Source organism: Carassius carassius, chromosome 31 (genome assembly GCF_963082965.1).
Source record: "Carassius carassius chromosome 31, fCarCar2.1, whole genome shotgun sequence".
NCBI classification, from domain to species: Eukaryota; Metazoa; Chordata; class Actinopteri; order Cypriniformes; family Cyprinidae; genus Carassius; species Carassius carassius.
In genome coordinates, this window is record NC_081785.1 from 24,061,939 (window position 1) to 24,075,803 (window position 13,865).

Consider the following 13,865-nt stretch of genomic DNA (forward strand, 5'->3'; position numbering starts at 1 on the left):
TTAATTTTGTTTTATTTTATTTTAAAAAGTTTCAGAGGGTTGTGCATCAAGGACAGGAAATAACTGAAGGAACAGGAACTAGAAATGTCACGAGCTGGATTCAAGCTGATGTTGCCTTTTTGAGCACCAGTGTATCATGTATCAAAGCATGTGTGGTAACAAATTTGCAAGGCTCCAACCAGTTTACCATTACTGAAAAAAAAAGAAAAAAAAGAAAAACCATCCTGAATCGATTGCCCTAGAAACACTATTTCCCTGATCATCATTCCCTCATTCTTTGTCATGGGTGAAGAACTCATCTCTTATCTTTCCTTTCCTTTCCATTTTTCTTTCTTTTGCATTAACTAAAGATGAAAAGACGCTTTGATCTGATCCAAGAAATGTAACAAGCTCGGCCGTATGCTGTGGGTTGTGCTGTTAATAAGTTGTGTAATGTGTGCCTCAGTAGACAGAAGGCGTGCCCTGTCCCCTCTATTCTCTTCTGCTTGTATGTGACTCAATCAGGCGTGTAGATGGAAGGATTCATGTGAGCGATGAAAATCAAGTTGAAATTGCATTGCCATCATTTAAAAATCCAAGACTGTGTTTGACAAACTAATTTTAACACAGCCTCTGTTTGTTTTTGCCTCGCAATGACAGGAATACTTATTTGTCTTATTCTTAACCCTTGACAAGGAGCTGTTCTTTAAGCGAGATACATGTTATGTTTATTTACTTGCTTGCAAAAATTTAGTTTCTGCATTTTATTTTCAGTCTGTGTCACTAAAACTTTATTTCAACTTGTGTACATATCACGCATCAACAAGCAATTGGGCCTCGGAGACAGAACTGGCTGTTGGGTAGAATTAGGCCAGTGAAAAGAATGGTGGAACACTTTGTGAAAAGGTGGCAATTTGGTTTTTGCCCCCTCACTCTTAATTTGCATACCTGTGCACTGCTCCAGTCAGGGAAGCTCATGCAAATTGGGATCACCTATGCAAATGAGATCAGCCTGTAGGAGGAGAGGAGGAAAGGCAAGTAGATCGTGCTGGCATGTAGGCCTTTTCCCGCTCACGCAGTGGGCAAGAACACGGCAATGCAAACTCTGTGTTGGGCATACACCCACTCAACTCACTTCTTTCCCTAATAGCACTGTGTTTGCAGTAAGAAAGACTGTAAATAGTCTGCGCTCGGTTGCTGTCTAAACCTTCAAAAATCTAGTTTTCTTACCAAACCATTGTTCCCTGCATGCATTACATATGGCACAGACTCAAGGTCTTGTACTGTCTTATCTGAAAACTGTGTGAGAACAGTGTTTCCTCTTTTCCAGTGGCTTAATTTTTCATGCTTTGTGGCACATTGCCTTAGCAAGAAATGGAGCTGAAATTCATCGTCTTTTGGCTTCTGTGCTTGGTGTGCATAAACTTAGGAGATGAAAGAGTCCCTGCCGGTGCAGGATGTCCTGTGTTGTTGCCACCTCAAGATGGTTGGGGGGGGGGGGTGCAAAAGGGCGGAAACTACCACATCAAGTTGACATTTTGACAATAAAGGGTTATAAGGCCCCGACTCAGCACTTTAGAAACTGCCACCTGACTTTAATTGCCTCGGTTCTTTTTTTTTTTTTTTTATCTCTAAAAGTCTCTGAAGTTTTTCTGCAGTCTACACTTACAGTCTGTATTCCATATCAAACTTGCATCATTCAAAGAGGATTTTTTGATAACATGATGATTCATAAAGCTAGTTTAAGGTTTTAGCAACATGTTGTATACTGAAATTATTTATTGTTATATGCCAAAAGCATGGTGCATGTGTGTGTGTGTGTATATATATATATATATATATATATAAATATATATATAAAAATAATAATAATAATTATATTTATATATATATATATATATATATATATATATATATATATATATATATATATATATATAATTATTATTTTTATTTATATTTTTGTATAGGGCCTTTTAAGATACAAATCATTGCAAAGTAACTTTAGAGAAAATTACGTTTCTACAATATTTAGTAGTAGCTTATCAGTGGTGACTGTCAGTTTAGGTGCATATGGCAGAAACTTTTGGAAAAATTAATTAAAGACGTAGTCAAACAGACGATGAACACTGTTAACAGCAATTATTATATGATGCAATCACACCTGTAGCAATATTTGTTAGTTCTGTATGTTGTTTCAGGGTTAGTATCATCTGAGGTCCTCTGAGGGGTTGACACCATCTCTTCTTAGGTGTTCTGGATCCAGACTGATGCTTGTGTAAATCCTAGTTACCCGTGGCAAAACAAAGAAACAAATAGAGACATAATTAGCGTAGCTGCTGTTCCAACCAAGTAAAATTAATTTGTTTAACTCAAGCTAAGGAATAATAATGCGCATTTGATCAGATACAACTGCAGTCCAAATTATGAGATGCATTATTTGAATGCTTGACCAAAAATATGTCTTTAATCTAGATTTAAACAGTGAAAGTGTGTCTGAACCTCGAACATTATCAGGAAGGCCATTCCAGAGTTTGGGAGCCAAATGTGAAAAAGCTCTACCTCATTTAGTGGACTATCCTAAAACTACCAAAAGTCCAGCGTTTTGTTACCTTAGGGAGCTTGATGGATTGTAGCGTGGTAGAAGTCTAGTTAGGTACGCAGGAGCTAAACCATTTAGGGCCTTATAGGTAACTAATAATATTTTTAACTGATACAGAACTTAATAGGTAGCCAGTGCAGAGACTGTAAAATTGGGGTAATATGATCATATTTTCTTGACCTGGTAAGGACTCTAGCAGCTGCATTTTGGACTACATTCAGCTTGTTTATTGAAGATGAACTAGCTTTTCTGCATCAGAAACAGGTAACACGTTTTTAAGATGGAAGAATGCTGTTTTTGTAACATGGGAAATATGGCTTTCAAAAGACAAGTTGTTGTCTAATATAACACCCAGATTTTTGACTGTAGAGGAAGAAACAATACATCCGTCTAGTTGCAAACTGTTATCTACGAGATTCTGTTTTCTGTTTTTTGGTCCAATAAGTAATATCTCTCTCTTATCTGAATTTAATAGGAGAAAATTATTGGTCATCCAATCTTTTACATTTTTAACACCCTCTGTTAGCTTAGATAATTTTTAAGTTTCTTCTGGTCTTGTTGAGATATATAGCTGAGTATCATCAGCATAAGAGTGGAAACTAATCCAGTATTTTCTAATAATATTACCAAGGGGCAACATGTATTGAAAATAACAGAGGACCTAGGACAGATCCTTGTGGCATCCATATTTTACTGGTAATAAATTAGATAACTCCCCATTTAAATAAACAAAGTTGTAGCGATCAGACAGGTAGGATCTAAACCATCTTAAAGCCTGTCCTTAAATACCTGTATAGTTTTGTAATCGATGTATGAGTATGTAATGATCTATGGTGTCGAACATAGCACTAAGATAAAGTAAAACTAGCGATGAAATGTAGCCTTGATCTGAAGCAAGAAGCAAGTCATTTGTAATATGAAACAAGTGCATTTTATGTGCTATGGTAGTATATGAAATCTGACTGAAATTCTTCATAAAATTCCATTTTTGCAGGAAGGAGCTCAACTGAGCAGACACAACTTTTTCAAAAATTTTAGACATAAATGGAAGATTTGAAATGGGCCTATAATTTGTCAGTTCACTAGATCTAGTTGTGGTTTCTTAATAAGAGGCTTAATAACCGCCAGCTTGAATGGTTTTGGAACGTCCTAAACCTCTTCCTGTCCTATAGTTGTAAAGCACTGCAGTTTATCTTTGGGTGCGATGGATGAAACTGAAGTATTAGACACTGTAGAATCTACATTTGTTATTGTATTTCTGATGTTATCTATTTTATCAGTGAAGAAATTCAGAAAGTCATTACTATTAAACATTTATGGAATATTTAATATTGGTGGTGTCTGGTTATTTGTTAATCTAGAATCTGTGCTATATAAAAACTTGGATTGCTTTGGTTATTTTCAATGAGTTTGTGGATATGCTCAGCCCTGGCAGATTTTAGGACCTGTCTATAGCTGGACATACTGTTTTTCCACGCAATTCTAAAAACTTCAAAAAAAAAATTTTTTCTCCATTTGACTACGAGACTACGAGTTTCTCTCTTGAGAGAGTGAGTATTACTGTTATACCATGGCACAATATGTTTTTCTCTAACCTTTTTAAATTGGCGAGGAAACTGGGTGACGGAATGAAAGGACTCCATCCAGAAAAACAGAAAAGGACTGGTTAATATAGGGAGGATAATGACTAACAAGTGAAGACGCCTGAGTGCAATTAACAGGAGTGCAATTACTGTGATGAAGGGGCAAGGCTTTGTGGAAATTGTAGTGCCTACAGTGAGGTGCCTATGGGGAAGTGAGACCACTAGTGGAGACTCAGGGAAACAGAGACCAGGAGCTTGACATTACCCCCTCCTCCACGGAGCAGCTACCAGATGCTCCACCCGAACCCAAGAAGAGACCAAGGAACACAGAGACCAGGAGGGAGATGGAGCGGCGGAGGACCAGGGGGAGGGACGGAGGGCCAGGTAAAATGGGGAAACAGAGACAAGAAGTGCAGAAAACAAAAACAAGGAGCCCAGGAGGGAGGTGTACCGGCGGAGGATCAGGGGGAGGGATGGAGGACCAGGTCCATAGAGGGAAACAGAGAGAAAAACAAAAGTAAGGAACCCTGGAGGAAGGTGGACCGGCGGAGGATCAGGGGGAGGGATGGAGGGCCAGGTCCATAGATGGAAACAGAGAGAAGAAGGAAGGACATAACGTTCAGTCCCCAGGGCCGAACCGACAGGGCAGGAATCCAGAGAGGAGCAAGGTGGAATTGGAGCCCTGCGGTCGAGACAGAAGCCCACCAGGGCGGCGCAGAAGTCCACCACATCCGTGCGGTCAAGACAGAAGCCCACCGGGGCAGCGCAGAAGACCACCACCTCCGTGCGGTCGAGACCGAAGCCCACCCGGGCGGCACAGAAGACCACCACATCCATGCGGTCGAGACAGACACCCACCAAGGCGGCGCAGAAGACCATCACATCCATGCGGTCGAGACAGAAGCCCACCAGGGTGGCGCGGAAGACCACCACATCCGTGCGGTCGAGACAGAAGCCCACCAGGGCGACACAGAAGACCACCACATCCGTGCGGTCGAGACAGAAGTCCACCAGGGTGGCGCAGAAGACCACCACATCCGTGCGGTCGAGACAGAAGACCACTAGGGCAGCACAGAAGACCACCACATCCGTGTGGTCGAGACAGAAACCCACCCGAGCGGCGCAGAAGACCACCACAGTATATATATATCAGTTACATCGATTCCATATGATATAATTAAATCTAGTATATGATTAAATGATGAGAGGGCCCGGTGACATTTTGCTTGACTCCAAAAGAGTTTATTAGGTCAGTAAACGCAAGTCCTAATGCATCATTTGTATTATCAACGTGAATTTTAAAATCTCCAACAATTAACACTTTATCAACTGTTACCAAAAGGTCTGAGAGGAAATCTGCAAATTGTTTTAGGAATTCTTTATACGTCCCTGTTGGTCTATAAACTTTAGCCAGAGCAAGAGATACAATATATTTATTTTGCATAACTGACAGTGTAACATTAAGCAGAAGTATTTTGAATGAGTTAAACCTGTATCCTGTTTTCTGGGTAACATTGAGAATATCCCTATATATTGTTGCAACACCTCCCCCACGACCAGTCTTACGGGGCTCATGCTTATAACAGTAGTTAGGATGAGTAGACTCATTTAGACCAATATAATCATTTGGTTTTAGCCAGTTTTCAGTCAAGCAGAGTACATCGAAACTATTATCTGTGATCATTTCATTTACAATAATTGCTTTGGGTGTGAGTGATCTAATGTTTATGAGCCCAAACTTTAAAAATAGTTTTTGTTCATTTATTTTACATTTTTCTGGTTTAATCACGATAAGATTTTCTACATTAAATTTATATGTTGACCTTACTATTTGGGGAACAGACACAATCTTAATAGATTGGACAGTGTGAGTACTTCTATCATTTAAGTGGGTAGAACAAAAGCCTTCATAGTAGTTATTTGAAAATTGGCTTACTAGTCATATTGAGCGAAGCGTCCCGGAGATGTTGTCCGACAGGAGTTCTGCTCCGACTCTGCTGGCCATCAGCGCGAAAAAGCCTAGGACACTCCCAGCTTAACAGCACAATACAAATAAGATCATATTTTGCGCATGTTTTGCACAGCTTGTCAGTGAAAATCGGCTCTGTGTGGTTAATGCTGCTCCATGTGAAAGTGCGCAGGTGATGGAGATTTACTGCTGATTACAGAACCGCCATTACTGACAAGATGCGCATTAAATATTGCATGCGATTTATCGTGCAGCCTTTATTCAGTTTATTTTGCTCAAAAGTTTGGATACTTCTATAAATACTCAAATCTTTAAAAGTGGGCTGAAAAGTGCTAGATGTTTCTGTTTTCCCAATCAACTATTTTTTCTTATTTTTGTGATAAAATGCTGACTCCCACTCTCTCTCTTTCTCTCCTCCGGCAGCACTTGGTGTCGTGGGACACGAGTAAACCAGAGTGTCTCCTGCAGCTGGTGAAAGAGCTGTTGCAGCAGTATCATCAGTACCAGTGCCAGCGGCTTCGTGACAGTTCCCGCCTGCTCTTTGAATATGGTAGCCTGCTGGAAGACCCCAACTATGGGCGCAGTATGGAGATCTACGCTGGCCGCAAGAACAGCTGGGTACCAGTGCTGCATTGCCTTATGCATTTCCATTAATATAATAGTCAAAGTTTCAAATTAGTGAGCTTGTGATAAACATCCATTGGTCCATCTATTTTCCAAACCACTATTTGGGTCAAGGGGATTCTGGAGCTTATTCCTGTGTGGCTGTGTCTTAGGCCAGAAGCAGGGAATCACCCTGGATGGATAAAAGAAAGTATTTAATTACCCAAATTATCAAGATGGTTAATGAATATATAAAACATCACACTGCCAGCTAAAGCATATATTTGGAGTACTGGATCACTTAGCTCTCCTTCAAGCAAACTGACCTTCTCTTAATGAAATTTCATAAACTAATTGATTGAAGTGGTAAAAACTCTCTTCTTTCAAATTTTAAAGTCCACCTGTGTTATTCTCTAATTACCAGTACTTTGTTATTTAGCTGACTCTTACAGTATCTACTGTGCTAGAGGGAGTTCTCTTATTGCAGATATATACTTTTTTTGGAACAACCTGAAATTAGGAGCCTTATTCATGGGCACAATGTTAACTGGTAATCATTCGTACCATTTGGGGTTTAAACCAGCAACTTTATGTATGTGGTGTGATAAAATCACACACTACTTGATGTTGTGATCCTAGCATCAATGTCACAGAATCCACACACAAGGCATTGGGTTTTTGATAAAGTTTAAAGCGAATTGCACAACCGGTTCAAAAACGAACACACACTCCCTCACACATGGACACACAGAGGGTTCCGTAATATGGTCATGTTTTTGGGAAGAGTGTAGTGTGTTGGGCTGTGGGCGTGAGTGTGTTGCTTCATGGGCTTTAGTCTTTAAAGGGATGTGGTGAACTGTGGTCTGTGGGATAACAGTCTATGATTAGGAAACTTTTGTGTAATTTTAAAAATATGTAACCTAAGTAATGCATAATATATGAGTGTAAACAAGGAGTCATACAGCGAATTTCATTTGAAAGTGAATATAGCTATGGCATACTTATTCTGGAGAACATATGAAGAGAACTTTAAGTGAACACTGAGAGCACGGCATTGTGTGTTGTACTTCTATTTTAAATTTAATCAAAATCATACCTTGACAAGAGCGGCTTGGCCAATGCATCAGTACCAACCTTACATGCACACCACATTGAAAGGGACATACAATACAAAGTAAAAAAATATAGTCAAAGTCCTATTAATATAGTTCCTTTAACAAAAATATAATTAAAGGAATAGATTTGTGTGACGAACAGACTAATTTAAGCCTTTATTTACTGAAAAGCAATATATACACCCTAGCTCTTAATGCCACAGAAGTAGTGATTTCTGATTTGTAAATGAATCATTTGACAGCAGTCAAGTCAAATCACATTTATTTATTGAGCAACTCTTTAAAAAAAAATAAGGGAAGTCGTGGCCTAATAGAGTCAGATTCATGACCCAAAGGTTGTGGGTTCGAGTCTCGTACCAGCAGGGATTGTGGGTGGGAGGAGTGAATGTACAGTGCTCTCTCCCACCTTCAATACCACGACTGAGGTGCCCTTGATCAATGCAACGACCCCCAACTGCTTCCTGGGTGCCGCAGCAAAAAATGGGTGCCCACTGCTCTGGGTGTGTGTTCACAGTGTGTGTGTTCACTGCTGTTAGGGATGTTGTCGTTTAAATTAACAATCAATTAATCGATTAATCGTTTACCTTAATGCTGTAAAATATGTCTATTGCAACAGCATGTAGTCAGTTGCATGACAGGATGTGCAAAAGCCACTCAAAAAAAAAAAACCTTTCTCACCCAAATAAAAGGGGTTTTAGTCTGATTAAAATGCTAGTAGCAGGATAATAAAATGAATGGATGTGATTATTATTATCATTCAATTAAATGAAGAGAGAGTGCCATATGCTTGAGATCATTTTACCATGTTGATGGTTTCCTTTCCCGGCACGGAGACCGCTGTATGCGCCTCTTTAAATGGTTTCGTGGTGCTCGTGGTTGTATTTTAAAATACAATTACAATGTTTTCAAATGACATTATGGCATTTAAAATAAAATTATCCCAAACGTGTGTGGCTGTGCTGCGCAGTCAGAGAACCTCTTCCATTGGCGCTCCTGCAAAACACACTGTTGCTCACATCAAACATTTTCATGTGATTATTATGACGTGTACTTAATTTGATCCTGCTGGATCCTGTTCCGGAAAATGTCAGATTATGAATTTTACCGTTCTGGTAGGCCTATTTGTTTAAAAAAATCTGACATTCACAGTGCATTAGTCTGTGACATTGTGGACCGGTATGCTGCGATCTATTTAAACTGACCAGTGTATCCTTTTACCCAGTTAACAATTTTTGGTTCTCAGAACATTCCCAGAACGTTAGTTTTTGGTTCCCAAAACTTTCCCAGAATGTTAGTTTTGGTTCCCAGAACGTTATTATGGTTTGTTTTTGGTTAGCCAGGAATGTTTTCTTAACGTTCCCAGAACGTTAGTTTTTGGTTCCTAGAATGTTAGTCTAAAATTCCCAAAACATTATTATAATATTCCCAGAATGTTAGTTTTTGGTTCCAAGAATGTTATTCTAATGTTTCCATAAAGTTATTATAACGTTCCCCTAACCTCTTTACTCCGATATGATCACCCCGCTGCACTTCGGTATTCATCCAGCACACTCTTGACCCAGTATAGTAAAATTAAGTAAATAAGACATTTATTCATATATATATATATATATATATATATATATATATATACGTATATAAAAGAATAAAAAGTTACTTGACTTAAAGCAGTACATTCATTCTTACCACTGAAGTTTAAGTTACAGTTTGTGCAGCGGGACCTTCTTTTGATCTGTAAATAAAAACCTCTCGCTTAACATCATGTTCTCTTCAGTTAGGCATTTTAAGTCTCACTGAAATCAGATTTACTCTCATAAATATTTTAATTTTATGTAATCATTCAATAAAGAGGTCGATAAATGAGTGAGTCAGTCATCCAGTAAAACAAAAAATGACCGTTTTTTTTTTTTATTCTGCGAGCGCGCGGCTCTCTGTGGAAGACAGGTGAAAGCGTGTGCTGGTGAAGCACGTGCAGATCAGAGGCGCGCAGTAAATGAAGATTAAACAAACCCACAATTTTTTTTTATTTCTGTTATCACTCTACGATTAACCCTGGCTTAATACTATAATTTAAATCGCGTTTTGATTTATCTAATTTCTGTATTTGAATAAATGCTGCATTAAATTTCAGGGCTCTGTATAGGTCATTAGGCCTACACATTAACATCTGCAACATTTTCATTGGAAAGATTTATAGGGTTATAAAAATAATCTGAGAATAACCATAAGGGAACATTCTGTATAAGTTATTTTATGGTTGCAAAAAAAATAACCAAAAAATAAAGTTTCTCTAACATTAGTATTTGGTTCCCAGAAAAATAACCAAACGGAAACCAAAAACTAACGTTAGGGGAATGTTCTGTGTTTGCTAAGTATACGTTTGGTTGACTGTATTTTACTTTTCATAATAAACAGAACTAAATCTTTTGATTAAGATATAACTATGAAAAGTTTTTACTTTTATTTTGCACATTCACAATAAAAACAGAAGATTTGTGATTTCATAAAATAAAGCAAGCAAACAAAATGTGAGTTGTCATCCTTTCCTTTCCGTATAACTTGTTTATGGAGTGCCGTGCCACACTTCTGTTTTAAATCTGTTAGCTTAATTATTTAAGTCAGATATGTTTAGCTTTTTTTTAAATGAAAAAAAAAAATTATTTTTATTTTAGGCCTATTACTTACATAGGCTATAGTATTCCATTTTGTCCCAGAGCTTGAAAACCTAGGTGCATCTAGAAACTTGTGAACAATGTCCTTATTGTGGCGTCACCATTTAGTGACATCATTGAATGCTCCGGGAAAGCGTATCGTCAGTGTCGGTCACAGCGCCTTCTAATTGGTGTTTTGAATCCAGCAATTATTTATTTACAAATTACAAACTCTGATTATGACAAGTGTGGTATTAGCTTTATTTATTAGAGGAATAATTGGTTAGCTGGAAAATGTTACATGGTGACCATGCTTTTGGATGCCGATCTGTCCTGCAGTCCTGCAGCCCTGCAAAGTGCAGAGCCCAATATGAAACAATTATCTATATTTCTACATTTCTATTGCTTTCCATGTTGAAGAACTTTGTGTTGTTTCTATTTTAATGTACTTTTAAAGTTTAAATCACATTAAAAGCTTAATTTGTACATTGTGAATTAATGATGATGCATTTATATACCATCAGCATCACTCACAGCTGCTCGCACGTGTTTTGCGCATGAGCTTCACTCAGCCCAAAATTAATAGTTCAGTTCAGTTATAAAGCAGCTCTCCAGAAGAATTCAGCTCAGTGTTGATTCAGTTCAGTTCAATAATAGTGAAAAGTTGATAAATTATGAAGTTCAATTCAGCTGTAAGCAGCTCTACAGAAGGTCAGTATGTCATTAGTTAAAAGTGTTGTTATTCAATTCAGTTCAGTAACAGATGTTGCAAAATTATAAAAGATTTAGCTATAAAGCTGCTCTACATTATGTGACTCATTATGTATACTACATTATTTTAATTAATCGTTGGTCCAGTTCACAAGACTGATGTTTATTTCACATATTGAATTAATTTGGTTCTTCTCACTTACTGATGCATTAGTTGCTTTCATCAGCTGAAGGTTATATGTTGTAGATTATCAATGAATAATGGCCTAAATAAATTTTGAATCGTTCGACTCCCAGTTGATCAAAAGTTTGAATCTGAATTAGAATATCCAGATTTGGAAAACACTTGGATCCAGGATCAGGCAATCCATTTTACTTTTGTGCCAGGTTTTCGTAGCAATATTGGATTGGATTCCTGAAATCCACCCTTCTGATGGGATCAGCGTAATTCAGACTGTATGAAACAAAGGAATCCCAGTTTTACTAAAAACCACATACATTGATCCAGATCAAAACCAAGACTGGACTGGATTATGTGATCTAATATTATTTTTTGAACAACTGCAATCTGATCAGATAACTTAAACAACTGGGCCCAGAAGACTAGGAAAATCTATTATATGTCTTCCATCCATTTTCCAAACCGTTTGTCTTGTGTGGGATTGTACAGATGCTGGAGCCAATCCCAGCATCTCGGGCCGCAGTATGGACACATTGCTGGCCAATACACGGCTAACAGTCAGACATATGGTATGGGTGTTTTTAATGCTGCTTTTTTAATTTGATGGAAAAGAGTGATCAGGGCGATTCTTCAGAATTGCTGAACTATTGTGTTCCATGGCGTAAATAAAGTCAAGTGGGTTTGGTACAACATGAGGATGAGAAATAATGACATAATTATTCCATTAACAATTAGGTTACTGTGTGAGGAAAATTACAGAGTGTTTGTGTGTGTGTGTGTGTGTGTGTGTGTTCACTATTTGATGCTCTTCATGTGCTTTTTTCTTTTTCTTTTTTTCTAGACAGGGGAGTTTTCTGCTCGATTCCTTCTGAAACTCCCTGTGGATTTTAGCAACATTCCCGTCTATCTTCTCAAGGTAAGATCCATCCTTTAATACAGTGGTTCCCAAACTTTTCCATTCCACGACCCACCTAGACAAGTGTAATCTATTTCATGACCCACCACAATATTTGAGGAAAAAAAAGGTTGATATTACTTTAAGCCTAATCTTACTTAAAAGTTTGATGACAGAAATGAAGTATTTAAGAAAAAAAAACTTTTTATTTTAGAGTAGGCCTACACCTGAAAAAAATCACTATTAATATTTAAGTTTTAATTTTTGTTTACAGACTTTAGAATATGTAGTGTCCATAAAAACGTTAAACAGGCTCACTCCAGTGAACTGTAATCTGCGCTGCTGTGTTTTGTTGCAGAAAATGCATTCACGATCCTTCCGTGTGTGTCGGTGAGAACGGAGCACAATCCAACACTTTTTTTAGAAAAAGCATAAGAAGCAAAGCAGAACTATCTAAAACTGTTTGGAGATTAAAATAATTGTGAAATAGGTAAAAAATAATAATAAACATGTGTCTCGTTTTAAATAAACAAAAAAAAAAAAAACTGGATGACATTAAGTTCAGGCAGAAATTTATTTTAGCAATGGTTAAATTAATGTTCAGCAATATCTTCAAAAGATTTCTGAACTTTGGCAAATTTTTCTCTAAAAAGAGATGATACGTCAAGGAGTATTGCATTATTTTTTTGTGCATTTTGTTATGTGGAAATGTTTAAATCTTGTAGTGTTACAATTAACCCTGCGTTTGTGCACTGCTCACCCTGTACATGTGAAATGCTTTTTACAAACCGTTTCCCGAACGAAAAAAGTGCACAGAGCTCAAACGGACGATAGAAATGAATGAACATGGCCTACCTGAAACCGTTTTCGTAACATTTGTTTTCTGGTGTATGCAATCTCATGCGGAATATAGTGTATTGAAGTGAGCAAGTTTTTCTCTTTTAATAATGCGGACCGATTGAACCTTTTAATGACATTGCTCTGAGACCTTCACTGTTATTACAACTCGTGCGCGCCCGCGCTTCAAAACACGCAAAGCACGCGGACTTAATTGCAATTCGAAAATCACACTAAGGATATTGCAGTCCTTATTAATGTTGGTGGGCTATATCATTGTGACGAGTGGGTTCCCGGTTCCCGCCTCCTCCTTCCCGTGATTGAGAAGTTTTTAATGTGTTAGACTGGTGCCGAAGCCTGGGAGGAAGGAGGGACGCGCTGCCGAAGATCCCTCGGCACTGAGGTGAATCCGCAGTGCCATCGAGTAGGGCGAAGGAGGATGCTCGAGGCGGTGGGCTGGAGTGAGTTGCCGGGGAGACGGACGCTCCTCTTTTGTATCCTTCCGATCTCCTCCGTGGTTCTCGAGACTGGTGAGTCGAGCAGGTGTCGCTCAATTCCAATCACTCCACCGGCCTCGCACCGTTCCCACTCGTCACTTTCGTGCAGCCCTAGACTGAACTGTGTGTGTGTGTGTCATTGAAACGCAAATTTAGCTGCAGCCAAGTGACTTTGTGCGACCCACCTTGTTCCATTCTGTGACCCACAAGTGGGTCGCGACCCACAGTTTGAAAACCCCTGC

The 13,865-nt window shown here is 38.5% G+C and overlaps 1 protein-coding gene across 1 annotated transcript in view; it reads left to right on the top strand.

The window, feature by feature from the left end:
• The window catches only part of LOC132111808 (BRISC and BRCA1-A complex member 2-like), a 109,224-nt gene that overhangs the window by 37,132 nt on the left and 58,227 nt on the right, over window positions 1-13,865 (top strand). The window contains exons 5-6 of the mRNA XM_059519413.1: window positions 6,557-6,751; window positions 12,236-12,310. Coding sequence (XP_059375396.1) covers window positions 6,557-6,751; window positions 12,236-12,310 — 270 coding nt within the window. The remainder of the gene's footprint in view (window positions 1-6,556; window positions 6,752-12,235; window positions 12,311-13,865) is intronic.